Genomic DNA, 26,862 nt, shown 5'->3' on the forward strand with positions numbered 1-26,862 from the left:
GTCAAAAGCTTCAAGTCTTGCTAAATACCAAAACTCTAGAAATTAGATTTTATGGCACCGGCTTTTCTAAGAAATTTGGGTAAATTTGCTGTAATTGGTTTCTTGTGAGTACAATGTAATTTGGTACTAATCACAGGGAATTTCCTCAAAAGAAAAGCTCAACTTAAACCCAATAAAATATTTACTGAATAGTCAATTGAATGTTATTGGAAACTAAAAGTCTCATCATATTATTTGAACACTGTCTCCATTTTCCCTCAGATCAGTACCAAATTACATCGCTCTTTCCGGGAAAACATCTCGGAAATGATCTAGAAGTTATTAGGATTTGGAAATTACAGAGCCATCAAATAAAGCATTACTAATGTGTGGTAAGACTTGAAGCTTTACGGCAGGGAGTTGTCCTGCTCTCAGCCAGCATCCTAGAGAAATATCTCTCATCAGTGCAGGAGTGGACAAATGTGTAATGGTCTACAAGTTTTCCCACAGTCTCAAACTTCATAGCCTAATTATGCCTAATCTTTGAGCAGGGAATAGGTGTATATCCCTTTATCGTTATTGTTCATCGTGCTCAGTTCTGCCTCCTTATAAAATGTGGATTCATGCTCAAGTGAACTGTCCACTGCCTCTCTTCTCCAGCCAGCTGCTTTTGGGGCCACTGAGCACAAATAAACAGACCTGTGAGTCAGGAATGGGCTTTAGAGGCCATAGTTAGGGACCAGTGTACATGCATGGATATACAGTATGTTTAAGTGCACAAATTCATTGACACAGGGACACAGACTAACTCATTCTTGTAAATATGTATGTTTTTGTATATACCATCATGTGGCCTTGTTTGGAATGAATGTAGTTTTTAAATAAAGCCAATTTCACTCTTAATTTTGGTACATTAACACATTTTTATTATTTTATTTGTTCTTAAATTTGTGGTGCTTGAACAATAAGATCATTCTAAAAGATCATAAATAGCTATAGGCAATTTGAGAAAAAATACAGAGTAAAAATTATTTTACATTTCATAGACTTCTGCATTTGTCTGAAGTGCATTTATTTGACAAAATGACTAAAGCTCATTTTACCTGTTCAATCTCTCCTTTAGTCCATATCTGCTGTCTTTTATTGACCATATTTTGCACATGGGCCAGTTAGAGATTAGAGTGTTAGCTCCCTCTTGTGGTTCATTGTTGGCATAACTCACTGGTAAATTTACTGTTAAACAAGCATGTAATCAAATCTGTGTGCATGTGTGTTATAAGAACAAATTATGAATTGTTTATTTGATATAATGTTCATTAAATGTCAGTCTATAATTTCTGACCACAAATTCGCGCGCCAACACACACACACACACACACACACACACACACGAACGAACACACACACAGCAGAGATCTGACATGAGATAATCTGTACATGGTGAGCAAAAACAGAAGTGTCAAGTCACATTGCAGATTAGCCAATATTTCCTGACTTGCAATCTGCCAGCAGTCATATCAACATCTTTGCATGGCATGGCAGCAAAAAGTTTTTTTCATGAACTTTGAGTAAAATATACAAGTTTATTAATTATATTTATTATTTGTTATTTCAACTTAAAATTACTAGTTTTTATTTCAGACCACCTCAGAACATGTGCACATTAGTTCTTCAAACTTTAAGTTGTTTAACTTGAAATGATGAATTGAATGGATGAACTTCTTTTATATCATATTAGCAGACCTCCTAGCATGCATTGTTTGAGTGTTAAATCACTCCTGATACCCCTCTTTTTTGTATTATGAAGAAAGCATACATGATAGAAACTTGCTGTGTCTGTAATACATGTTAGGATAAGTCCTGGTTGTTTCTTTTGATGATAATAAAAATAATGATGAAGGTTGGTTTGAAATTTAGTCCCTAGTCCAGTACACTTAGATTTGAACAGAATCACTGGGAGCAGCCTCACACGTTATCTTTGTACTAACTGTACAAACCTGACATTAATAATTGTGAGTGTGACTGAACAGTTATTGATTCAGCTTAATGTCTTAGGTTTATTGAACTTTAGTTTAGTTGAGTGAGCTAAGCTGATTTTACATCTTCAAAACTCACAAGATAATTTTAACTAATTATAAAACATAAATTCCGTTTAATCAGATGTTGAAGACTTACTTACATTTTTATTTACATTCCTTATGGTGGACCATCTTAAAATGATTTACACAGGATTAATTGTAAAAACACTGATGGTTTATGGTGAAACCCAGTGGTTATCCAAGCTCAGAGAAGAGAGTAAGGAGAGTTCACTCCTGTTAAGCAGCACTTCCTAACATCAGCTTGAATGACAGGAGTAATGTGAGAATAGTGAAGACAAAGCCAATACATGATCAGATTTTTGTCATTTCCTTTCCATTGCTGGAGCTCTTTGTATCAGTGGTGGCGATGCTCATCCTGGTCGTAGGGTCCTCGCTGATGAAGTGGAGCATGTTGCGCAGAGAGCGGTTCATACTGTCTTTAAAGCCTCGGCCCAGACACACATACAGCAGTGGGTTGAGGCAGCTGTTGAAATACGCCAGGCAGAGTGCTAAAATGTGTGCCAGGTAAATATTTGGGCTGTGATCGGAATGTCGACGGAAAATCAAAAGGAGGAAGTCTATAATGTGGAGAGGTAGCCAGCACAAGAAGAAGCTCAGTACCACGGCGGCGATGACCCTCAATGTTCTCTTAGAACGGGTCCGACCACGTGACAGTCCATGCTCTGCTCTCCTGTACACCACCCAGTGACAGGTTACAATAACCAGGAAAGGGAGTAAGAATCCCAGGAAGAAGCGGAAGGAGGTGACCACCCAAGCACTGAATTCAGTGTTCACCGTCAGGCACTCTCGCTTGTCTTCACCTGCTTCGATCTCCTTGGTGTAGACAAACTGGGGGATGCTGCCTATCAGAGCCAGGCACCACACAGCAACACACCCACAGGCAGCCTGCTTTGGTCGTCTGTTGTTCTGGCACCAAACGGGTCTGCTGACCATCAACCAGCGATCCACGCTGATCATAACCAGCTGCAGGACACTGCAGTACATCACCAGGTAAAACATACCCTTTACCAGTGTGCAGGCCAGCGGGCCAAAGTGCCAGTGATCATCGTGGGTTAAAGGGACCATGAGCAGAGGGATAGAGAGGCAGCACAGAAGATCGGCCAGGGCGAGGTTGAGGAACCATAGGGAAGTGACAGAGCGTTGCATGCAGAAGCCTGTCACCCACACCACCAGAGCATTTCCAGGAACACCCAGCAAGAACACAAGCCCATAGAAGACCAGAGCCACTATCTGGACCGGTTGGATCTCAGGGGTGAAATTATCAGTAGGAAACACAGGCAGTGTGTAATTAAAGTCAGTTAAAAAACTGTCGTTCATATTCTCATAGTCATCGAATTTCATGGTTGGTTCAAGCTGTAGATGAAAAATAGAAAAAATATATTAATATAATATATCACATTTAGTATCAAGCTTGAATTGACATTATAAGTAGATAGCCAACAATATAGATTAATCTGATGTGAGATATCTTGTAAAACAAATACAGGTAATAGCTGCGTGATTTATACTGTAATTTAAAATTTGATCACATCTCAAAAAAAACCTGAGTTGAATTATCCTATTTAAAATATGTTAGTCTAGTTACAAAAATTAAAACGTAATTTTGGTAATATTTCAACTTACAGTTTCAGTGGCCTGTTGATGTTGCGCTCACACTGCTAATAGGAAGTTATGGAGCTGTTCTGCTTTTCATGTGTTTTATACACTCCCATCCCTCATGCACACACCCAAGACACTTTCACAAGATTCTTTTCTAGACTACAAGTTGTCCGTGAGTTTAGACATGCAGTTTTTCTTGGGAGGAAAATTTATTTAAGAATAAAATGTAATAAAATTATTTACCAGATAAAGTAAAAAATTATGAACACAATTCCACAATTCATGTGGCATCAGACAATAAATTCATAAACATGATGCTGTTTCTTTAAATATAACATGACAAGCTAAAATTAAAAGGTGCATTTCATGTTTTTATTTTATTTATTTTAATGATTAGAGACCCTTCTCTTAGTAGGTCTATATAGATAGATAGATAGATAGATAGATAGATAGATAGATAGATAGATAGATAGATAGATAGAAAATTTTACTCTTTAATCTAACTGACACTTCAGTTTGCCTGCAAGGGATCGATCAAGTTAATCTTATCTTGTTTCTGTCACCTCTAAATAAAACATGAGGATGAACAAAACTGTTTGAAATCAGGATGTGCATGTGTACTTGGCAAATGTTACTAGCACATTGCTAACAGTTTTCTATAGGCTTTCCAGGTCTGAAAGCAGTAGTTTATGTATCGTTGTTGGGTAGTAGTTCACACGCACATATACACATATATATTCGCACCAAAATTAGAGAACCGAAAATGCTGATTTAGCTATTGCTGGTCGTTTTTTCTGTTAAAAATATATTTTTTAATGGGATGGGAATCTAAAAATAAGTGTTGTTTCAGGGCTGTTTTAGGGTGTTTTCTAAGTTAATGATCTCTTCTAAAGGCATATGCATTTACAGGTTGACATGATCTACCAAACTCAACACATCCAAACAGAGCATTAGGATGTTTAAAGACTTGTTAATCTCACTGGTGAGTGTAAAGTGGGTGAGTATGACAACATGTTCATCTCACCAATTAGTGTCAAGCCTTGCTGCTAACTGTTTGAAACAAAAGCAAAAATGAGGCAGTCTGTGAGAGTTTGTAGATGGTTTTCAATATAGGCCTACTTTCCACAGTTTGCATTGAGTAATGTTCATGTCCAAGATCATGTATTGTTTCAGAGATTAATTTATTAGGCAGTATTTTCTATTTGGCAAAAAAAAAGTGATATAAACCTTCAGCATCCACAAATCCTCTCCTGTATTAATGGGACAATTATGCTTTATTGTCAAGTCCATAATAATCATTTTACAGTAACACAACAACTTTTTCATATATACAAGTTATTCACAAATTATCCTACACACAAATTAGAGCATTATTACACAAATACAATTCTCAGTAGCATCTACAGCTGTTGTGATGAAAAGCTGCCTAGAGCTGCCTTCCTTTTTTTGTTAAATACACATGACAAACAAAACAAATGTCCAATCCAAGGTTATAAGAATGAGCAGTGATTTACGGAACCTTTTGGAAAATGCTGATTTTAAGGATTACAACATTTGTCTGTATTTGTTATTCACATTATGTGTCAAATGAGAAATCTGATCCTGATGAAATGGCTGCCTTTGTGAGAAAATTCAAATTAAATGATGCCTCAACAGAACGTGACCAGGGAAACCACTGTGACCAGTTTTAAAAAACCACAGCTTACAGTGCTCAACAAATTCAACAAAGAGCAAAAACAGTAAGTCAATCCAGAGAACAGCCAACACACTTTACAGCACTTTAACAAATACTGTACATAATGAGGATATAACCAAGTAAATGTCCTCAGATGTCACCAGTGATGATGAGAACGATGATCAATGATGTTAATTCACGTACAGGCTGTTATCTGTGTCAGAGACGAAAGTGAAGTATCGATAATGAACAAAACACAAACTAAAGAAAATTTCTTGCCATGCCAACATGTATTCTTTGCCTTATGACATCACTGAGCCCTTAAAATTAGGAAATAAAGGGGGAAATGAAACACAAAGTCACAGCGTCAGCAAAATTTTCCCTAACATTTAAAAACCTGTAAAGACACCATGTTGCTCAACTCTCTATCACCAGCGTCAGCGAGCTGACTTTTGAGTGTCAGAGAATGTGCGTTTGTGTATTTACGTCCCTGTTCGTGTTCTCATGTGCAGGCATGTATATGGCTTTTCTTGGACGCACTCATATAAATGAGAGCATAAATTTCACAGTTGCCATGTAGCTGTGTATCAATGACATTGGTTTTCAGTTCACACTTTGAATGTCAAAGTCCCGGTTGCTATGTTTTGTCATAGATGTTGACATACTTGATAGCGGGATGTTTCCTCACTGTGTCATCAGAGGTGCAGAGGTCTTAGGGGTTAAGTCAGTTGAGGGCCGGAGCACTGCTCGGTGGAAGTGTGGGAGTGTCATCTCGAAAGGCATCTGACTGAAGGTCTGCAGAAAAAAAAAATTACACTGTCTTTTTGTTTTTTAAACATTTAACATCAAACTTTTGGCTTTTACTGTACATTGCACAATACAGCTTAGAACGTGTACAGCCTGCATTTTCAATATTAACTCCCTTAGAGGTCCACAGTCAGTCCAATCAGGTTTTTGAGCTGACAGCATGGAAAATTTGAAAACTAAAATCATTAATTCTGGGTAGCTGTCATTTAAAAATGCAAAGTTAAGCAATAGAATCAATATGGTGTTTTGTCTCTTTTTTGTAAATGTTTATTTTTCAAAGTAACTGAGCTTATAGAGTCAGGTTTAGAAATTCTCCAAGGTGTTGACTTGGTTTGGCTACTTTATATGTTTTCCCTGTTCATATGAACATAACATTCCCAAGCAACCAAAGAGTATAATATATCAAAACCCTATTTTTTTTAAAACAAAATCAGGATGTGCATGTGTACTTGGCAAACGTTACTAGCACATTGCTAACAGTTTTCTATAGGCTTTCCAGGTCTGAAAGCAGTAGCTTGTGTATTGTGGTTGCTAAAAGCATGCTGTCTGGGTAGTAGTTCACACACATATACACACACATATTCCCACCAAAATTAGAGATCCGAGGTGGCACAAAAATGCTGACTTAGCTATTTCTGGTTGTTTTTTCTGTTAAAAATATATTTTTTAATGGGATGGGAATCTGAAAATAAGTGTTGTTTCAGGGCTGTTTTAGGGAGTTTTCTAAGTTAAAGATCTCTTCTAAAGGCATATGCATTTAAAGGTTGACATGACCTACCAAACTCAATACATCCAAACAGAGCATTAAGATGTTTAAAAAGACTTGTTAATCTCATTGGTGAGTGTAAAGTGGGTGAGTATGACAATATGTTCATCTCACCAATTAGTGTCAAGCCTTGCTGCTGGTTCAGTATAACTGATGTCTCCTCATCCTCTTCCTCCTCGTCTCCCCAGTCTGCGATGTTAGCTGGGGGGATGCACTGCTCTAAGAACAGGTCCTCCTCGTCTTCCTCCATGTCCATGTTCTCTGGAGGCCAGCGCAGCTCTCCACTCTCCACCTCGCTCACTTCTGTGGGTTCCACCACGATGGAGGGCAGACGCTCCTTCCCATGGTCCTGGTCCAGGCTGTTCAAGGAGGTCTCTGGGCCCAGGACAACCTCGACAGGGTCAGGGAAGATCTGGGGGAAAAAGGTGGAAGAGCTGACTGAGAAGTGAGTGGACAAAGTCAAACACACACACACACACATACACACACACTTATTGTGTCTCACAGTTTTTAATCCCTGTTTTTATCAGCGTTTGTGTCCCTTCTGTCAAGCATTTTGAGACAAACCTGTTTTTATATTGTCTAGATGTGATGAATTCAATAATTATTTGAACAAGTGTGGTCGCAGAATGGTGATGGAACATACCTGGAATGGCAATCTTTGGTCTTTCCTTTGCATGTCTTCACAGATTGGATCTTGACCACTCATCTCCTCCATCCCTCTGCAGAGACATTGCCATAATCAGAATAGAACAGAAACTAGAAATATACAAGCACTATAAAAGAACTAGTGCCATTCTCAGCATGTAACCCGTATTAGCATCCACTTCCTTTTCACACATCTAATGCCTGTCTCATGACTCTCTTTGTATGTTGTGAGCAAGTTTTGCAGAACTACATAGTATTGGAATTTGTCTTAGAACCACATAAGCCAAGTTTTCTAAATCATTTTACTTTACAAATGCAGACTTGATAAGACTTTAGGAACCTCCTTAAAATCCCATTAAAACCAATTAGGTAACCTTAGGAAACTCTGCAGAAACTCTTAGAAATCCCATTCAGAAAGTTGTTAAAATACATTTTATTGCAACAATAGAATTAGAATTCATTTATAAATCTAGTATCGGTTTTGGAGGGAACTTCATACTAATTCATATTCAGTTCCTTTAGAAACAAATTTTCTCCAAAGTTTTGAATAAAAGATGTCATGACATTGATTTTATCACTCTCGGGTCCTGTGCTTCTCTAAATGATTATTTGCTTGTCAAAAACATACTTTGCGCATCTCCAGCATTTGTTAGATGAATTATGTTTCCCACCTAAAACATTACAACAAATGCAAACAATCTTCCATCTGACAATATGCGATGTGGCCCTACATTAAAAAAAGAAAATTTGGCCTCTTGGCTGCTTACATGGCCTTGTAACCCTCACTTTTACATGTCTCTATGAGTTGTCCACAGCACTGAGGGCCACAGTCTGACATTCAGTTGCACTAGATGACATCACTTCATCCAGTTTTCTATCAAAAACAAATCTGTCATGCCCTCCTCATGCCCCATGTGACATAGCTGATTTACAGTTGTATCAAAGCATCCAAAGTCTCCTTTTGCCTTTTGGTTGGTCGGAGATTTTCTGTCCTACATCTCATTGGCCAAAGTTGGTCTGACTATTTGAATTAGGTGACTATGTGCAAGTGTGTAAGTCTCCTAATACACACATACACACTGAAACACACTCATACTCCAGATTAGAGCAGAACTCAAATAAGGTTTGATACCAGAATGGATTATGTCATTTGACCCTCATATTTAATTTTTTTACTGTGAGCCTGGCAGAATAAATGCACTGCTTTGGCTCAGTCAGCTCTTACAAATGGCCGTGAGCCTTAACAGCAAAGGCCTTTGATGTGTCATTTCTCAGCCACTATTTGCAGACCAAGACATTACCTTCAAAAACCAAAGTCACCCATTTTCTTTTAGTTAAGCCCTGATCCTGTAAGTTGGAATCACAGCCTGCAGTATACATAAAGTTCTCACTTGTTTCAGATATATGCATGAGCCTGTGTCCATATCCAACCTCAATCTGTTTATGCAGAAGAGCCGATGGGAGGATTAAGAAGAACTGAGGATCTGTCTGAATCCTCTTTTTATCCCTCTCTCCTGCTCCCTCTCTCGTTTTCCCACTATGTCTCAGTGTCTGCTCTCTCTCCGTAAGTACCAATCAGGGTTTGTTTTCATCCAGGGGCCTGGTGTAATGACACAATCTGTTAAATCTCACTCACTCTTTAATTTATTTTCCGTTTAAAGACAGATTTAATCTCTAGTCTTTCTGTTTTAGACTCTCTATCGGGTATTTTTTGGTATTTGCCAGCAGAAGCATCAATAACATTAATAACATATCAATAAGTGAAAAATCAAACTATTTTGAAAGTGCTTGTGAATCTTTCCTGGAAATGCGGTGTTGAGTTTTTGGCAGTGAACAAGAGGATGTCGAGCAGGAAAGGATGTAAATATAAAGCAGATGTGTATGCTGCCTTGGATATACCGCACATGATGGATATAGACACTGAGCATACAAATTAAAGCATGGGTATATATTAATGAAGTAAAGGAGAGGCTTTTACTTTGAAAAGATATAATCACCTGAGCAAATCTCACAGCTGCTCAGGTCAAATCTAATGATATTCCATCAGCCTCTGCTGTATAGCTACTTTGTGTTCAGTGCTAATTAGTAAATGTTAGCATGCTAACACACTGAACTAAGATGGTAGATGTTGTGAACTTTTCATTTCCTAAACATCTGCACGTTCACATTGTCAGTGTCATTTTTGCATTCTGATGTTAGCATTTAACTATGAGGACCAAGACAGGTCAACACAATGCGAAAGCCACAACATGAATGCTAAAGCAACAACAAATGCAAAATGCAAATTATGTGCCAATAGAAATTAAGCCACAACAGAAGTTAAGCAACAACAGAAGCAAGTTTGAGAAATATTCAATAAGCTTCAGCTCAAGTAGTAAGTCAATAGTATGTTAAAGATCAGTTTAACTGTGACTGTTCAGATCACCAGCTGCAAACATGGGCTAAAAGTGTCTCACATTTGTTTTAAAATAAATACTGGATTGTGTCTGACAGCAACAAGGGCTTCAGTTTCATTTAAATGGATTAATCAGAGGGAAAAAAATTCTAGTTCAACAATTGAGAATGTCAAAAATTGCATCAGATTTCATCAGTGGATTTCTCTCTCACCCCCCACCCCTCTCTCTCTCTCTCTCTCTCTCTCTCTTTCCTTCTTCCTCTCTCTCACTCAAATTGATTTTAGCCGATGTGTCTTTCTTTCAGACCGCTTGAATTTGATAGATTTCAGACTGGCTGTTTCTAATCAACATGCGTATGTTCATTGTACAATATGACAAATGAGGAAACACTAAGCCAGTTTGCACAGCCGTCAAAACGAGGGCACCCTGTTCTCGTCTAAATAGGATCAGCTTTGGGAGGATGCTATCATTTTTGACCTACTTGTGAATGTGTGCAGCCCTACAATTCAATATCTGATATTATGCTGCTGACAACTGTGTCGCGCTAAGCTGTTTGTTTGCCACCTGGGATGGAAACTTTCAGCAGCTATTATGATGAAGAAGCTTAACCTCCATGTAATCCCCCTCATATACACTCCCTCTAAACACCTGCACGTTTTAGCTCAGTCAACAATCAGTCTTTGTTTGTGGAACGTACTGTGTTTTTCATGCCAAAAAAATTCTCCCTCTAAAATAAGATAAAGTACTATAAATTGTATGATTAAGGCTGGTTTGTAAATCCCAAACTACTGAAGGAAAGATAAAGACCTCAATTAAATGTTGAGTTAAACTCACAAGCCTTACAAATCACATTTTAACATTATCTGTAGATAAAAATAAGATTTCATATTTCTGTAATGAGCACAAGCCAAAATGTGAAATTGCAAATTGTCTATTGCAAAACTTAGATGTCTTCTAGGTGAAACCAATGCCTGACTTCAATCTAAACAGGATGAAACTAAGATTAGTGTCATCTGGAACAGGAACCCATGACCGGTCAACTATCACTATGAAAGATATAAAATTTGTGATACAGCAGTTTCCTTGTAACATGCTGTTCAAAGGAACTAAATGAAATGGTGCTGATGACATTTTGTGTTTTCCTGATTTATCGCAGCTCTTTTACATTTTGTAGATTGGCCTTTTTTTGTGGGGACCTCTCAGAGCAGTTATGTTTTCTTGTTATTATGCTAACGCACAGTACTTTCCACACACACACACACACACACACACACACACACACACACAGAAGATTATAGATTAGAGGTGTGTGATGCACTATCATAGGGAAATTCAGCCTCAGAAAAATCTTTAATTCTTGCAAGTGTGAATCATATTTGTGTCTAAAATACACACATAAACTTCAGTAGGCTCTTACCCTTCAGATGCAGTCAGGCAGATGTCTTCTCCATCTTGGCACAGCTCCACAGTGGTGAAGCCTGGCTCCTCCACAGTGAGTACAGGTGACACGAGTGGGGACGCAGGGGGAGGGGAGCAGCTCCCACAGCATTCCCCCTCCTCAGAGCCCTCAACGAGGCTTTTGGCCTCCAGGGCGAAGCCTGGATGGGGGGGGGGGTTCCTAAAAACCCTCAGGTATCCCAGAAGTTTACCAGAGGATCAAGAGGTGGAGGTGTGCCTGGTTTCCTTTGTCAATCAGGACAGCACCTGTCTCACTTGTCCGGATCAGTACTGAGTCTGCCTGCTAGCCCAAAGCCTGCATGCGCTCCCTAGTCTCCTGAATCCAACTTCCTTCCTCATGTCTCTCTCATTATCCCTCCCTGTCCCACCCCACCCACTCCCAGGCTTTGGAGAGGAGCGGGATTAACGTCTCTTTCGATTACAGAGGCTGGATGGGTGACGTCAGCCAGGCTTGACAGTCTCCTCTGATGAGTTGGCACACTGGGTCGCGGGTGCATCTGTAAGGAAACACATAAAGGGCACACAGATGGCACATGGCCTCACTGTTGATGGAGGCTAAATTGACTAAAGCGGAGTATTACTACTCACAAAATAGTTATGGAGAATTGCTGAACAACTTAATATTAGCTCCTTTCTATCCCATTCAGTCTATTGCTCCGCTATCTATTTCTCTCTCTTTCTCTCTCTCTCTGTCTCTCTCCATGTCTTTCCAACTGTGTGTGCTGTTGCCCCATGAGTGGATTTAGATTTGGACGATTCATGGAATTAGCCTAGGGATCAAGGGCTCAGGGGTGGGGAGGGGAAAGATATATATATATATACTGTATATATATATATATAACAGGCACCAACTATTGCTAAACAGACAGAGCACTGTTAGCAGCAGTGTGTAATCTCCTCTGTGGGCTAAGTCAGCAGGCTATATATGGCATAAGGTAGTAAAGGAGCTGTTGTAACACGAAGGGCGTCCTGCTTCTCCAGAACTGTGGATTCCATTGAATGAAAGATTGAAAACTGAAGACATATTTTTGCACTCAGCCTGTGCTGGACGATCAGTGCTTCCTCTTAACTCAAGTGCATGCAGATTTATGTGGTTGTTGCGTTCACCCAATTACTGCATTTCAGACTTTCCAATGTGTCCAAACAAAATATATACTGACATCTTAATCCTGGCATTAAGTTAGATAACATCAGGTTTTAAATGACATGTTAAGACATTATTTGATGCAGATGAGATTGGTATGTCAAACAGAAATTGTCATGACATGTAGGAAAAGCTCGGGTGTTACTATTAACATAAAGGATGGCCAGTAATGGGCATGACAGTGTGACAGCGAGCCATCATGCACAATACCAGGACCATGCAACTAAAACAGCTACAATTTTCCTATTGTGACATGTCAAACTGGTGTCTGTGATAAAGACAAAAATCAGATTCAGGAGACAACTTCAACAGGCATGTTGAATAGATTAAAGGCTGGAACATTAGTAGAAAAACACAATAAGTGAACAGAACACTAAACAGCCAAACAGAACGCAGTCAGCCTCAATGTTACAAGTTACACCAGTGCTTTTGCTTTTATTATATTTTGTGGTGTGTTATATTCTAAGTTTATGTATATATAGTCAAAGTCAAGTCTCACATGGAAGTTTCCCACATTGCTATCTAACCAATGTTATCAAGTGCGAACTGGATGCAGGTGTGTAGTGCACTGTCATAGGGGAATTCAGCCTTGGAAAAACCTTTATTTCTTGCAAGTGTGCATCATGTTTGTGTCTAAGATATACACACAGACGTCAGTAGACCCTTACCCCTTCTCCACAATGGTGAAGCATGGCTCCTCCACAGTGAGTACAGGTGGGTTACCAGCAGTGTGTAATCCCCTCTGTGGGCTAAGTCATAAGCTATATATGGCACAAGGTAGTGAAGGAGCCAGTGCAACATGAAGGGCGTCCTATGTCTGCAGAGCTTTGGAATTGTGAGAGATTTTTACCACTGTTGCGTGATCAGGACAGTGCTTCCTCTTAATTCATGTGCTTTCATAATATGTGGTCATTCAGCCAGATTCAAGTTGGTTGGTTTAACCGTTACTCACTCATATTGTCCACCACAATACTGTGTGAAACATTGCAAATCAGTGATCTCACAATTTTGGTTATTTATGAAAGAGAACCAAAAATACCTGTGTTGTGGAATTTCCAAAGTGATGAAAACACCTGCTTACTTGTCAAGAAAATCTTGTTTTGCTAAAATGAAGCCAGGACAACACGTAAAAGCCAGAGGCAAAGGCATCACAACTGATTACCAGTTTGTGAGGGTTTTGTTTTCTCGGCTCTGCTCTTAGGCTTACTCTCTAAATCTGTCTTATACTGCCGCTTGTGGCAAGTTGTGAAAATGTTGTAGCACTGATACGGAAGAGTAATATCAGTTTAAAGAAATCTGATCAAAAATTTTAAAATGGGATAAAACATAGATATGATTAATGCAACCCATAAAAGAGGAACAAAAATAATAATTAATATTAAGTTCCTGAACTTTTACTATAGCTGTCAATTTTCACTTCCAGTTCTTGTTTGGGTTTAAGTTACAGTTCAGTGTATGCACATGTGATTAAACTTGCATCCTCTGTTGAGGATTGACCAAAATACTTTTAAAAAATTTTAGAAATTTAAAAAGAAAAAAGAAACACCTTGACAGACAAAATCTTAAATACCAGTAGAGAGACCTAGCCGGAAAAACAAAAGTCAACAACTCATCACAACCTATAAACCAGATATACAACTTCAGCCCACGCCTCTGCTTGTCTGTCTACCTTTGAAGCATTCTCTTGCAAGACAGCAACAGGTAAGAAGCGCTTTGCTCCAAAGTTACATTTGTTTAATTCTGTCCAAAATTAGTATAAAAAAAAAACTTTTAAAAGGACTTGCAAATAATTCTTATAAGGCTTGCCCTGGAGTGTTAGTATGTGCTTGTTTTGCATTGATTAGAGAAATGCAGTGAAATTCAGATAGAGAGAGGAAATGTTAGTAGGCTACTCAGTCCATTGTGTGGTATACTGGAAACATCTGTTACATGTCATTGTGTAATCTTGTGTATAACTACCATTCATTTTTGTCTTACAAGTCTAGAAGTTTTAGTCATGGCTTATGTCCCTGGCCGCGGAGACAGCATTTCACCACCGGGTAAAAAAAACAAGAAGCATTTTTAACATCATTATATCTCCCTATAACCCCAGTGTTTTCCAGCAATTCATAGAACTACATTTTGAATTACAAATTCTTGGTAAAACTGTCCCTCATAACGATTATGAAGTACTTTGAATCTAACTATGACCACCTATTGAATATGATTTTTAAAAGAGTGAAACATAATGTTCAGCCCCCCTCCCCATCCCAATAATTTTCATATCTCTAACTGATTTGGTTTGGCTGTAAACAAAGTCCTTACTCTGATTACCATGTCACCCACTCCAGGCACTGTGGCCTTCACAGCCAAGCTGGACATCTGTGACAGCTACCCAAAACACTCAGGAGTCCTGAAGTTTGCCACTGTGCTGCTCAACGAGGGAGGAGGCTACAGTCCTGACACAGGCATCTTCACCTGCCCTGTGGATGGCTTCTATCACTTCACTGTGCATGTGTCTGTGTATGGGCGTGGACAGTGTGCTATATACAAGAATGCAGAGAAAGTAGTGTCTCTGTATCACACCTCCCTCCCTGATAAATGTAGCCAAGTGGCCAGTGTTAGCAGTGTGGTGAAACTGTCTGAGAAGGACACAGTCTGTGTGAATGTCTGGGGGCCTGGCAGAAACGATATCTTTGCAACTGAAGATAATGACACTGTCTTTGTTGGAGTTTGTTTGAGTTAAAAAAATAAAAATAAAAAAAAAACTCTGTGTCAAACTGTCAATTAAGTCAAGGTGATTATTGGATTAGTTTGTTACATTAATGTTACATTGGTTTGAATCTTTTGTTTGTGTTTTGTTAGCCCTTTCTTGGTGAATATGTGAAAAAGTGTGTTATGTGTAGGGTGTTTTATGACAAAACCAAACCAGAACCGAAAGCTTTAGTCTTTGCATCAATAAATTTGGCATTTTGATGGCATAAACTGTGTTTTTCAATTACAATAAGCCAATAATAATAAGATAATATGATAATACTGTATAAGGCTTTAATGAAAAAATAATGTTTTTTCTGTCTTCCAACACCTAGGAGGCGCTGTCTCTAAAATCATCACATATTCAGAAGTTCACGCATGCGCAGATAGCGTGTTTTCAAACGGCAGGACGCGATAGCGGCAGCGTAAAGTGACTGAGCATCACATTTGTTGTATTTGTCAAGTTTTATCTTCCAGCACTAGTTTCTCCAATGGATTTAGATAGCGGGACATACGAGCCAGGATTTGTTGGGATACGGTTTTGTCAGGAATGGTGAGTCTGTGATCGGGCAGAAGTTAGATAAGTTAACCTAGCCGGCTAGCTACACGCCTGTTAACCTAACGTTGTCTTAACGAAAGGCTAGGCTTCGTCTTATTTTATGGAATCATTGAAAACCTCAGGAAGCCACTAAACACGCCTCCCCTGTTTTCCAGTAACAACATGTTGTATCCTAAAGAAGACAAGGAGAACCGTGTCCTGCTTTATGCGGTAAGTGTCTTGCCACTTGGCTGTGTTATTAAGTTGTGAGCCCACTTCAAACTATAACTACTGCCGCAGTCTTACGGTTTCCTTACTCAGTCTCCCTCTGTACAACCCACAGCAACCTCGGGATGTTCTGTTTAGTTTACCTGGAAAGTACACAAAACTAAGTGATGAAGTCATGAAGTGGCGCTCAAATCATGCATCAGTATGAGTCATTTAAATGTTCATCTTGAAGTTTATGTGCAGTGCAATGAGTCTGAGTGAAGTAGGGGTCACTCGAAACTTGCACATGGTTACACTGATATAATGTTATAATTTTTTTATTTAAACCTCAAAAACTACTATAAATATTGTAACAACGAAAATCAATTAAAATGGGTGCAAACGGAAATTAAAAGGTTAGAGATTAAGAATTTAAAATGATCAAGAGGTACCAACAAATTCATTTTTTAAGTGCTTTAGCCAAAGGCAGTTCTTACAAAATCAGTATGAACTTAGGGAACATGGGACAAAAGCCAGGTGTAATGGTGTAAATTATCATGGAAACAATATATGAAGGCAGTTTTCCAATAAGGGCCTTGTAAATAAATAAGTATGCAACTCATAGGATTATGTAAAGGTTAAAAACCCTGGGCTATATTCCAGAAGGCAGATACGGTGAAAGGTTTTCACAAACACTTTAACACTTATTGTTATAACTCACCTGCTGGCACCAGCACTTTGTCTTAATCAAGCTACAGTTGAATAATTAAGTAGGGGTCCCTCTTTATCATGTATTAAGGAAATTCAAGGCAGTTAAATAACAAATGAGTGGATTACGCTGAATGAAATGCAGTAGTATTAACTTATTGACTCTTTTCCACTCCAGCTCAGACTCTTTCACTGCCACTGTTGTGTTTTTTATAACATAAATGTGCATTGTCACACATTATTATTTCTAGCTCCAGTGGGTTAAAAAAGACACTCTCCTCTTTATTTACCCGTTACCATCGTGAATCGTGGTAGTGAGCGTAGCTCCATTGATGATGGGCTTTTTTCATTCCCCACGAACTCACCTAATTCACAGTGAACATACTCAGAGTTGACTGAAATAACTCCTTACTCATTTAGACTAAACAAAAGAGCTTATGAGATGGCTTGTTGTGACACCAGAAGGCGGTGTGCTGAAATGTCCATTGTATGCCTGTAATAATTTTTCTGAGTGCCTTATTTGTTTTTTTGTTTTGTTTTTTTAATTATCTCAACCCACAGTGCAGGAATTGTGACTACCAACAAGAGGCAGACAACAGCTGCATCTATGTCAATAAGATCACCCACGAGGTTGAGTGAGTAAAAGAAACCATAGTGTCATACAAATTATCAAGATGGTGATTTTTGACACTGACAAATGACACTGCACTTTCACCACCGCTTTAATATCTGATCTTCTTGTTATCCAACCACTAATGGGCTTTGAAGAGATCAAAACAATTGGTCGTAGACAAGTGACCCATTTATAGTTTCAGGTGTGGACTGGCTGTGTTAATTGTGCGCATCTGTCCTTAATTTTAACGGGAAAATTAGTAAAAGATTACCCCTTGGTGTTAACTGTGCACATACGAATCAAAGCAAAATATCTGCCACCTTTGCATATTTAACGTGTAATTTCAGTCATTTGAGGACTATTTCTTGACCATCTTTTGTTTTGCTCTTTCTCCAGTGAGCTGACGCAGATCATCGCTGATGTATCTCAGGATCCAACACTACCAAGGACAGAGGACCACCCCTGTCCCAAGTAAGTTTTTCTATAATCAGCTGGCCACACTCATTCTCTTTGGGCAGCCCTAATTGTTTTGTTAAGGGTACTAACACACTGCTCTGTTAGTTTGGTGCCAATATTCAGCATAGTTGGATATGTAAGGGTGGTCAGTGCTGGAAAACAACTTTGGCCTATGAGCTTCATCACATGATTTTTGACCACCAGAGGGCAGAAAGTTGACTCCTTAACAACTCATCAGGTTCTTTTCTCTAACATACTTGCAGTTACACTTGTGGCTAAAATAGTAATCTTATTTGAGTCTTCCTTCTCCGTACCTGAATAATGTAAGCCAAAAATATATTGGGAATTAAGCCCTTTTTGGGCCTGACGTCTTGGAAGAATAATGGTGTGTCTTCAGTTTGCTGGATGTCGATTACTTCTGTTCTATTTTGAACTGGGCAAGTATGGTCGGTTTGTGTACTCATGATTTTAATATGGGGAAAGGTGAGTTGGAGTGGTTGACTATATGAGGAAGAAAACCTGAACGATTGGCAGAAAGCAGCTGAAAGATGTATTAACCTACAGAATGGAGAGTTGATTCTTTATGAGCTGGACTGTTTCTGTAACAGCTTCTTCCCATAACAGAGTGATTTGATTCAATATATCAAAAGTCTTGTCTGACATAGCTTTTAAATTTGCTCCAGAAATGACTATGTTAAATGTATGTAGGGCAGAATAACATCACTTTTGAGAGTTGTTGAGTCCAATTACAGACAGCGTGTAGTGACAAATACTTCAGGGAAACACAAACTAAACATAGTCGATCACACTTTGCTGTAGTCATCTGAATCACTCTACAGCCAAATTGATGACTCATGGTGGTAGTCACCAGAGCCACGAGAACCAACACAGCGCACGCCTTGCTGACTTAACACGAACATTGTCATTTTTTTTATATTGAAGTCTCTACCCATTATCATCATCATTATGTAGTTATCTAAAATTTTGCCACAGGTTTCTTCACATATGCCACTTGTTTCTCTTTTCTCTTTAGAAGTTTTAGATGGGGCCTGGAATTTTTGTGTAATCTGAGAGGTGTGGTCACATGTAAAAAAACTCTAATAATCTGGCCAATATCTTGCACCACAAAGTCTCAGTGTGGTTTTACACAACAATCAAACTGACTGTCAAATATCAGAGGCGTCGCTGTTACATAATGACACTAATTCTGGTTCGACATACATAAGCCCAGTCTCGTTATTTAATGGCCACATATCATAAACACTCATACATATAGGAGCATAGCTCTTTTTGGACTGATTGTGAAATGAGACATTGTGCCATTGAGTGGTAGGTTGTTTGAAATAAAGTATTTTCTAACATTGTGCATATACCCTCTCTTCCCAGATGTGGTCACAAGGAGGCAGTGTTCTTCCAGTCTCACAGTATGAAGGCTGAGGTAACCATCACTTGTAATTAAATACAGTATGCATGAACTTTAGCCTTTATATTGTTTGTATATGAATACATTTACCATCTTTCTGTGGCCAGCAGCATACCATGAATGAAATATTAACAGTAGTGTGCAAAATTGTACCCAACTGTCCATTGTCATCCACACTTATCCCACCCTCCTACCAAAATCAGTGATCAAAAACTCAGTGAGGAAATACTTTGTCCTGTGGTCCACACATCTTTTGTTCTACCGTTTCTCCTAACAGGATGCTATGAGACTGTACTACGTCTGCACGGCTCCTCACTGTGGACATAGATGGACAGAGTAAAGCTGGTGATGATGAAGAGGTCTGACATTTGCATCTACAGTACTGCCATTCACACAAAAAAATGCTCCTAGCTGCAGCTCAAATAGATATTTTTATTCTACTATACAAGTCAGAATTCTACACAAATTGGTAAAAATGAATATGATATAATATCTTACTGTACAATTTGCAGGACTGTTGATGTTTGTAGACCCTGAAATCTTCTTTGTATGACATGGTTGTCAGACACCATCTTGTGAATATAATGTATCAATAGTTTTTTAACAGTCGTCCTTTTCAAAATGTGTTTTGTTAGATTAAAAGAATCAGTTGTTTCAGATGTCTCTGAGTATTTACTGAAACATGTAAGACATAGTTTTGTTCATATAAACATGTAACAAATGCTTTTATAGATATTCGCATTAGTGGAAAAACCCATGCTTTAGTCAGCAAAGAGAGTGTCCTCTACAGTAGTTATCGGGGTTATACCGTGCATTATTTCCTCTTACTGTAAAAGCATGAATGTTGGTTGATTTTGCAAAAAAAAAGGTACTACAGATTTCATCATTTTGAAGCAGTCATCCCTGATTTGGGGAAAAAAAACTTCCACCGTTTTGCTGTTACCATGTGGAATGATGAATGTTACAGTCCTACTTCCTCTTTTCTCAAATATATATTCCAAACAAGACGTTTGCGTAACTGTGGACTATTACTCAGCCAACGTGACCACTCAGCAAATAACTCATTTTCCCATTGAAGTGGCATGCATCCACATGCAACAAGAACAACAACGGTGTACTTCCCATGACCACACCTCCTGACACAGGTTCTTTGAAAAGGCAGCTGCACAGTCTGCTGCTGTTCATTCATCACAACCAAAGGCAACTGTGCACAGAATGATGGCACAAAAAGGTATGACAAAAAACTGCATTACACTAGAGATGTTTCACTCGGAGATCTTGTTGCAATGATTGTTGCTGATTACGTCTTCAGTAATGACATAAGCCGGCTTTTTATTTTGAATGTGCTTTTGATTGTCTTCAAATTGCTTTTCAGTGAACATTGTGTCAAGAGCGCAGTGGGGAGCAGCTGCCCCCAAACAGAAGGAGAAACTGAAAAGCGCGGCCCAAAGAGTCATCATACACCACACTGCCCTCCCAAGCTGCAAAGGCCTGACAGAGTGTAAGGGCCGCATTCTCAGCATTCAGAGAGGGCATATGACAGACAGAGGCTTTGATGACATTGGATATAAGTGAGTAGCTTTGTTGCCTTTAGATGTCACAAGGAATAAATGATTATTTGATCCTGGCAAATTTAGTTTTGCATGTGCAACATGGACAAACTGGGTTTTCAATGCTAAAGGATGCTCAACAATACTTTGTATATGTTTCAGTTTTCTCATCAGAGGAGATGGTACAGTGTTCGAGGGCCGTGGCTGGGGTGTGGTAGGGGCACACACCAAAGGCAAAAATCATGACTCAGTGGGGATTGCCTTCATGGGCAATTTCAACAGTAGGTACATTTATTTACTTTTTGTATTGTGGCAGCAATGAAAACACATATGTCTATGGAGAGGGGAAAGAGCTATAGTTTCTTATGAAGGCAGTGACATACTATTCTGGAGACATTTTCTTTGCACAATATGCATACAGCATAGAATGGTAAAGTTCTGATGATAATGATAAACGTCTTCTGATTTCAGATGAAACACCAAGCAAAGAGGCAATATTGTCAGTGAAACAGCTGCTGCAGTCTGGACTTTCCCAGGGCTTTTTATCTAAAGAGTTTCCTGTGTTTGGGCACAGAGATCTCGGAGAGACAGAATGTCCAGGAGAAAAGCTTTATGCTGTGCTACCACAACTGAAGGGTAGCACATAAAGCCTGCTGCAAATTGTGATCGAAAATTCTTTCCTTTTGGCACATAAGCCTCAGCCTTTGGTATAAACAGGGTAACACAGCTTCAGAGATAAAACACTAACTCTCCAATCTGTTTCTTTTCTTTTCAATTTTTTATTATGGGTCTTGAAACACAAGTTTCAACACATATTCACAGCCCATCTCTCTTGCAGCAGAGGGAGCCCTCACATGGGATGAGACCTACAGGCGCTAGTTGTCAATGAGATCATGTCAGAGTGGCTCACACTTTCTTTTAGTTTGTCATCTTATTTTTTAAGTTAATTGAGTCTAGGTGCAATATTAATATGGTGTGCAATACATTTTCCTTAGAAATACTCTGTTTGATATTGTTATTAGTGCACCATGGTGTAAAATAAACATTCACATGGATTTAACCTGTTCTAATGTTATGCTACGTGTCTTTTGGAAATAAACACTAATTATCAGCAATATTATCACTATTTGATTTATTTTTCATTTATGTAAGGAATTTGCTTGCCTTCTACCAAAAAGGTCAGAGTCTGCCACCAAGTAGCACTGCTGCTTGGATTTCACCGTCTGGGTCACGGACACTTGAGCAGGGATCCTCCAAACAGAACTAATTCAAACAGCAATAAAATATATTTTGTATAGGCCTATGGGTTTTCTTTGGAGAAGATCGGAGAAAGATATCCAAGGGGGATTACAAGTATCGAGTCAACAATGCATGCTTTCTGCAGTGCCAGAGACATTCCCAACAAGCGCTCACTTGTGTGGCCTAGGGATTATGGAGGGAGGCTCCTATCAAATTGACAAAAAAGGTTATAGTAGTTAACAGGTTACATGTTGTGTAGTTCCGGTTGTCATGCCTGATGACTGGTATATGACCTATAAAACTGCCAATGTAACAGTTGATTTGATTGGTAACAATGACTGAAAAATTAACAAGTGGTTACAGCTTTAGTAAAGTAACCCACAGTTGAATTATAAGTGGTCAGGTAAGGTGTGGCCTCTTGTCTGTGGTGGCTCAGGCTCTATGAGTGGTCAGAAATGCATCCAATCTATATTGGGTTTTTTTTTTTTAATTGTGTTGATCACTGCCTATTTTTTGAAATTTACCAAAAAAAAAAATCTCCACTCTTTGCCCCTGCCCCTTTCAGAGCCTGTACTGGCTTTTACTGCTATTGTTTTAGCTATTCACTTGTCAACTTGAGCATCAGAAGATATCAATGCCCTGACTTTTTGCAGTGATTTATTCATATTTGACTGGGCAAACATAACTCATAAGGCATAATACAAATACAAAATAAGGGTGTGTGGTGGCCTTTGAACCGATAGTGTCACATGTAAAACATAACACAAGACTCTGACTCGACGCCCCCATAGGACATGTTTCGCTCTCTTCTGGCTGGATCCTTATTGAGAAACAGTCTGCAGCAATAGGTGGAAGTGTTGTACTGTTGACTCTCAGCAACACCACAGACTACCTGAGTGTATGTTTGTACTGCAGTGCCATTAACAGTCAAAGTTTTTTCCATTTTTAGTCACTGTGCCTCCAGGATGACTAATAAAACATGATAGCTCATTGTCTGAACATGCTTCATTCACATGAAGGAGTGAATTGCGGTTGTCTAGGAAAAGCCAATTACACAACAGTAAAAAACACATTTGATTTTAGTCAGCAAATGTAGTTGGTTGCTATTTCAAGATGTCAAGAATTTTACATCAGTATCTAAGACAAACACACATCAGCTTCTGTTACTTTTGATTATTACAGATTTATTAATAGTCTGTGCTCAAATTATGGTATTTTGATCAGATTACCATAAAGCAACATGGCACTAAGAGAAGCAGCAGAGCTTCATGTGCAGTATGGCCCACTATGGGGGGATGTTGGACCCAGGCCTGTTTTCTGTCTGGTCAGTATTGTGCTTTCCTTTGCCACGTTCTTACCATATTGGCATTTGTTTAAAATCTTGTAATAGCAGGTTTAGAAATAAGTGGAATTTTTTTGGCCTATTTGCTGAAGTTTTTACACATCATGCATCTGTCCATTGCGTTTTACTGTGTGTTTGTTTAGGCCTATTATCGACAGCATCGGTGAGGCTACACCTACTTCTTTCTTTCTTTTGATCGGATGCCTATTTTGAAAGATCATGGTGTCAGCAAAGCAGCGCAGAGAGAAACAGATGAGGCCAGCCCAGAGGGCAAGGCGCGTGTGTGAGAGTAGAGTTTCATAAGTCACGGAAGTGTTATAATTGAACCTAAGAGTTCACAGATCAGTCACACAGATTGACAGCACACCCGTTTCTCACGATTTTTAAGCGTCTCCTGCAGACTATTGAGTTTTTTGGTTTTTTTTAAATTAGGGTCAAGAAGTATCCAATGCAAGTAAATCATTTTAGTTCCGTTTTGGCTAACTTTTGATTTAATGGAGAAAATGATTAAATATCTGTATTGAGGTAAATTAGTTATTACATCAGCTCTAAGTACTGGAACGTGTACAAATTACTCCACCTCATGTTTCACTTTTAGATCCTTTTTAAATCCCATATCAAAGTAATCCACTACTTTTTGTAAGTAACGAGCCCTGGCCCGCTGTGATCATGCGCATTTGTTGTCGCGCTGTCTGGCCAGCGTGAGTCTTTGGCTCCTCACCACTTTGAATCAGCGCATCTTTGCTCTGTGTGTTCAGTGACTCACTCTGCTCTGAACACCGAACAACTTTGAGGATTTAGGATTTGAGGGGCGCCCTAAACCTTTGAGATGGAGGATTTGAAAACTTCAGAGCGATTTTTACACAAGTCCTCATTCAGCATCAGCAGCCTGTTGTGGAGACGAGAGGGGGTGTCGAGTGACCAGGAGTCTCCTTCTCCGTCCCAGAAACTGCGCTCCGCACATCCAGAGAAATCCAGTGAAGAGGAAAAGTTAGACAACGAAAAGAACTTCGAGAAACCAAAACAGTGCGCTATGGTAGAGGCTAAACCGGTGACTGCGAGTGGAAAACGAGAAGGAAATAAAGGAGATTCCAAGGAAAGCGGGGGAGCAGAAGGAAGTGTTAAACCCGAAAAACCTCCTTTCAGTTACAACGCGCTCATCATGATGGCGATCCGCCAGAGCCCAGAGCGACGGCTCACACTCAACGGCATCTATGAGTTCATCATGGACAACTTCCCATACTACCGACAGAACAGACAAGGATGGCAAAATTCAATCAGGCACAACCTGAGTCTTAATAAGTGTTTCGTTAAAGTGCCGCGCCACTATGATGACCCGGGCAAAGGCAACTACTGGATGCTGGACCCCTGCAGTGAGGATGTCTTCATAGGTGGCACATCAGGGAAACTCCGGCGCAGGGCCGCATCTAGCTCCAGGGCCAAACTCGCTCTGAAAAGAGGAGGGGGTCGTCTGATGTCCTCCGGCACTGCAACCAGTGTGACCTTGGCCGCAGCGGGTTCGTTTTACTGGCCGGTGCCGCCGTTTCTGCCCCTGCAAACACCAGTGCGCACCCACCTTGGCGCAGGGACTTATCTGAGCGCTCATCCCCGCTTCTCCAACCACGCCACATCGGTTGTTTCGCAGCGGTCCCGGCTGAGTGCTGCAAGTGCTGCAGACGCCGACCGGTTCGTGCAGACGCACCAGGAGATGTCTTACATCGGAGTCAGCTGCGCGCAATCCCGCCGCCATCAGATTGGCACTGCCTGCACCGCTTTCTCCACATCCATCCCTGCGTGCACACTGCCGCTGTCGGATCCGTGCTCTTTTAACATGATTTCCGGACAGGCCAGCTACTTTTACTCGCATCAAATACCATGTGCCGCAACTTTTAGTCCAGGGCAGGAGGAGCGCGCAACGACCAACTCGTCTCCGGGACAATTTTTTTCCAAGAGCGGCCACTCAGACCTCGGGGGATGCTGTAATGACTTTCCAAATTATTGCCCTCAAATCAGTTCAAGCCCTCCTCCCTCTTGGAATATAGAAAAATAGAGTAACACTCCTAACACTCAATATCTAAGATTTAAAATAGGCCTATTACTGTAGAACTTAGATGATCAAAGAAAAGGCCAGAGCATTACACTTCAATGAGAGCCTGCAACGTGGAATTTATTAAGTTTATGAAACGCCTGGTTAATGAAAATTGCCCTGCAATATTTGCCTAATAAATTCTCTGTTAAGATATCTGAATTGGATCGAGCAATGTTTTGCACTAGACTTGTATTATTTCATCAGACGGCGTGCTGTGCAATTTGTGTCAAATGAACAAAAATGAGCTGATAAACAGCAATTGTAAGGGTCTCACGAAAAATTAAAGTCAATGCTTCTAACACGAGTCATTTAAAAAACAATCTGTAGAAATATGTATTTGCGCATTGGTTATTTCAAAACACATCAGTGTTACCAGGGACAGGGTCAAATTATATTGTAACTAATGGCCACTTGATCCCTAGGCCTATCTGTTAGCTGAAACCACATACATCTTTTAAAAAACAATGTTCTCCATTTATGTCAACATTCATTATTTTTCACACGTGTAAACTGAAGTGGTGTTTGCGCGCATGACACTGTTTTAGGCCTAATGCCATCCAATGAAATTATCTCTTACAAAATGCAGAAAAGACATTTTAAAAATGAGATAGAATAAAAAGAGAAAAAGAAATTATTACTGTTTCTGAAGTGATTCTTTTCAGCGTGCATGTTACCCCACAACTTTAAAAGCTATTAAAATGTTGTTGAAGTTATGGATAGCTCTGATATGAGTGAGTATAAGCGAGAAAAAGTTCCAGGTGTCTTAACTTTCAAAAATGTTAATGAAATTATTTTTAATGACAAAAAAATGAGACCATTTAAAACGTAGAAAATAGACCTTACAGTGTGAGTAAAAATACAGTGTTAAACGAAAGTTAAACTGCTCATTTGCTGCACTTATTGTCTTCGATTTCGTTTATGTTGCAACTAAAAAAATTCCTATTTTTCCTATCCTATTCCATTCCTATTTTAATTAGCCTACATGTAATTAAACGATAAATAATGCATTTTTAATTGTGCTTTCTTTTCACCTCATTAAATCTATAGCTGTTGTTGATTGTTCTTATTTGGCTGTGTTATTATGTTATTATGTTAGTAAATGTTTCACTCTGGATTCAAGCCCACACAAGATCTATAGAAAAATAAAAAAATCTTTTTTTTTTTTTTTCTTAAAGATCAAAAACAGTTCAAATGTGCAGCTGAAAGCTTGAAACATCATGTTGAAACAGAGCACAGTCTGTGATGTAACCTCAACAGGTAGACATGATATTTCCAGCCACGCTGATCTTATTGATCTGTCTTAAGTTTCACCCGCCGCTGACATCACTGCCTGTTAAACTTTCCCTCACCTCTCCCCGTTGCTCCTCCTGTGATAGAAATGAATGAAAATAGA

At 39.3% G+C, this 26,862-nt stretch overlaps 6 protein-coding genes across 8 annotated transcripts; 4 read left to right on the forward strand and 2 right to left on the reverse strand.

Annotated features, from left to right (window-relative positions):
- Positions 1–1,548: 1,548 nt before the first annotated feature.
- On the reverse strand, positions 1,549–3,739 carry LOC111222557 (C5a anaphylatoxin chemotactic receptor 1-like). Its single transcript, XM_022746331.1, has 2 exons — positions 3,702–3,739; positions 1,549–3,431 (listed from the first exon to the last, which is right to left on the reverse strand). Exon 2 carries the CDS (start codon positions 3,417–3,419, stop codon positions 2,370–2,372), a length of 1,050 nt encoding a protein of 349 aa, XP_022602052.1. The 5' UTR covers positions 3,420–3,431; positions 3,702–3,739; the 3' UTR covers positions 1,549–2,369.
- A 1,191-nt stretch (positions 3,740–4,930) lies between these two features.
- Positions 4,931–11,748, reverse strand: LOC111222554 (protein LBH-like). 2 transcript variants are annotated; one of them, XR_002665140.1, is made up of 5 exons: positions 11,387–11,748; positions 7,572–7,647; positions 7,040–7,337; positions 6,018–6,147; positions 4,931–5,566 (listed from the first exon to the last, which is right to left on the reverse strand). XR_002665140.1 is itself a non-coding variant. In XM_022746326.1 (4 exons), exons 2-4 carry the CDS (start codon positions 7,641–7,643, stop codon positions 6,077–6,079), a joined length of 441 nt encoding a protein of 146 aa, XP_022602047.1. In that variant the 5' UTR covers positions 7,644–7,647; positions 11,387–11,748; the 3' UTR covers positions 4,931–6,076. The 2 variants fall into 2 exon arrangements, 1 of the variants encoding a protein (XP_022602047.1); XM_022746326.1 differs by having other exon boundaries at positions 4,931–6,147.
- A 2,312-nt stretch (positions 11,749–14,060) lies between these two features.
- On the forward strand, positions 14,061–15,519 carry LOC111222559 (complement C1q and tumor necrosis factor-related protein 9-like). Of its 2 annotated transcripts, none has more exons than XM_022746333.1 (3): positions 14,061–14,272; positions 14,552–14,610; positions 14,902–15,519. In XM_022746333.1, exons 2-3 carry the CDS (start codon positions 14,568–14,570, stop codon positions 15,294–15,296), a joined length of 438 nt encoding a protein of 145 aa, XP_022602054.1. In that variant the 5' UTR covers positions 14,061–14,272; positions 14,552–14,567; the 3' UTR covers positions 15,297–15,519. The 2 variants fall into 2 exon arrangements, with proteins under 2 accessions (XP_022602054.1, XP_022602055.1); XM_022746334.1 differs by having other exon boundaries at positions 14,557–14,610.
- Positions 15,520–15,700: 181 nt separating this feature from the next.
- Positions 15,701–19,906, forward strand: polr2i (RNA polymerase II subunit I). The gene is made up of 6 exons (XM_022746320.1): positions 15,701–15,857; positions 16,019–16,073; positions 17,319–17,392; positions 17,767–17,841; positions 19,213–19,264; positions 19,527–19,906. The coding sequence occupies exons 1-6, from the start codon at positions 15,796–15,798 to the stop codon at positions 19,587–19,589; spliced, it is 381 nt and encodes a 126-aa protein (XP_022602041.1). The 5' UTR covers positions 15,701–15,795; the 3' UTR covers positions 19,590–19,906.
- A 55-nt stretch (positions 19,907–19,961) lies between these two features.
- Positions 19,962–21,884, forward strand: LOC111222550 (peptidoglycan-recognition protein SC2-like). The gene is made up of 4 exons (XM_022746321.1): positions 19,962–20,480; positions 20,625–20,820; positions 20,962–21,080; positions 21,271–21,884. Exons 1-4 carry the CDS (start codon positions 20,465–20,467, stop codon positions 21,444–21,446), a joined length of 507 nt encoding a protein of 168 aa, XP_022602042.1. The 5' UTR covers positions 19,962–20,464; the 3' UTR covers positions 21,447–21,884.
- Positions 21,885–24,125: 2,241 nt separating this feature from the next.
- LOC111222563 (forkhead box protein G1-like) lies at positions 24,126–25,430 on the forward strand. Its single transcript, XM_022746338.1, has one exon. The coding sequence runs from the start codon at positions 24,210–24,212 to the stop codon at positions 25,428–25,430; it is 1,221 nt and encodes a 406-aa protein (XP_022602059.1). The 5' UTR covers positions 24,126–24,209.
- Positions 25,431–26,862: the final 1,432 nt, after the last annotated feature.

The sequence above is a fragment of the Seriola dumerili genome, unplaced genomic scaffold, assembly GCF_002260705.1.
Source record: "Seriola dumerili isolate Sdu_G_001 unplaced genomic scaffold, Sdu_1.0 BDQW01000102.1, whole genome shotgun sequence".
Classification (NCBI taxonomy): domain Eukaryota; kingdom Metazoa; phylum Chordata; class Actinopteri; order Carangiformes; family Carangidae; genus Seriola; species Seriola dumerili.

Bases quoted from the DNA above. Each gene is read 5' to 3' on its own strand.
- LOC111222557 (XM_022746331.1), bottom strand. From the start codon at position 3,419: ATGAAATTCGATGACTATGAGAATATGAACGACAGTTTTTTAACTGAC.
- LOC111222554 (XM_022746326.1), bottom strand. From the start codon at position 7,643: ATGGAGGAGATGAGTGGTCAAGATCCAATCTGTGAAGACATGCAAAGG. The intron at 7,338-7,571 runs GTATGTTCCATC...TTTTTCCCCCAG, and splicing joins ACCAAAGATTGCCATTCCAG to ATCTTCCCTGACCCTGTCGA. The intron at 6,148-7,039 runs GTGAGATGAACA...TTTTTTCTGCAG, and splicing joins GCAAGGCTTGACACTAATTG to ACCTTCAGTCAGATGCCTTT.
- LOC111222559 (XM_022746333.1), top strand. From the start codon at position 14,568: ATGGCTTATGTCCCTGGCCGCGGAGACAGCATTTCACCACCGG. The intron at 14,611-14,901 runs GTAAAAAAAACA...CACCCACTCCAG, and splicing joins AGACAGCATTTCACCACCGG to GCACTGTGGCCTTCACAGCC.
- polr2i (XM_022746320.1), top strand. From the start codon at position 15,796: ATGGATTTAGATAGCGGGACATACGAGCCAGGATTTGTTGGGATACGG. The intron at 17,393-17,766 runs GTGAGTAAAAGA...CTCTTTCTCCAG, and splicing joins AAGATCACCCACGAGGTTGA to TGAGCTGACGCAGATCATCG. The intron at 17,842-19,212 runs GTAAGTTTTTCT...CTCTCTTCCCAG, and splicing joins GAGGACCACCCCTGTCCCAA to ATGTGGTCACAAGGAGGCAG.
- LOC111222550 (XM_022746321.1), top strand. The intron at 20,821-20,961 runs GTGAGTAGCTTT...TATATGTTTCAG, and splicing joins TTTGATGACATTGGATATAA to TTTTCTCATCAGAGGAGATG. The intron at 21,081-21,270 runs GTAGGTACATTT...TTCTGATTTCAG, and splicing joins CTTCATGGGCAATTTCAACA to ATGAAACACCAAGCAAAGAG.
- LOC111222563 (XM_022746338.1), top strand. From the start codon at position 24,210: ATGGAGGATTTGAAAACTTCAGAGCGATTTTTACACAAGTCCTCATTC.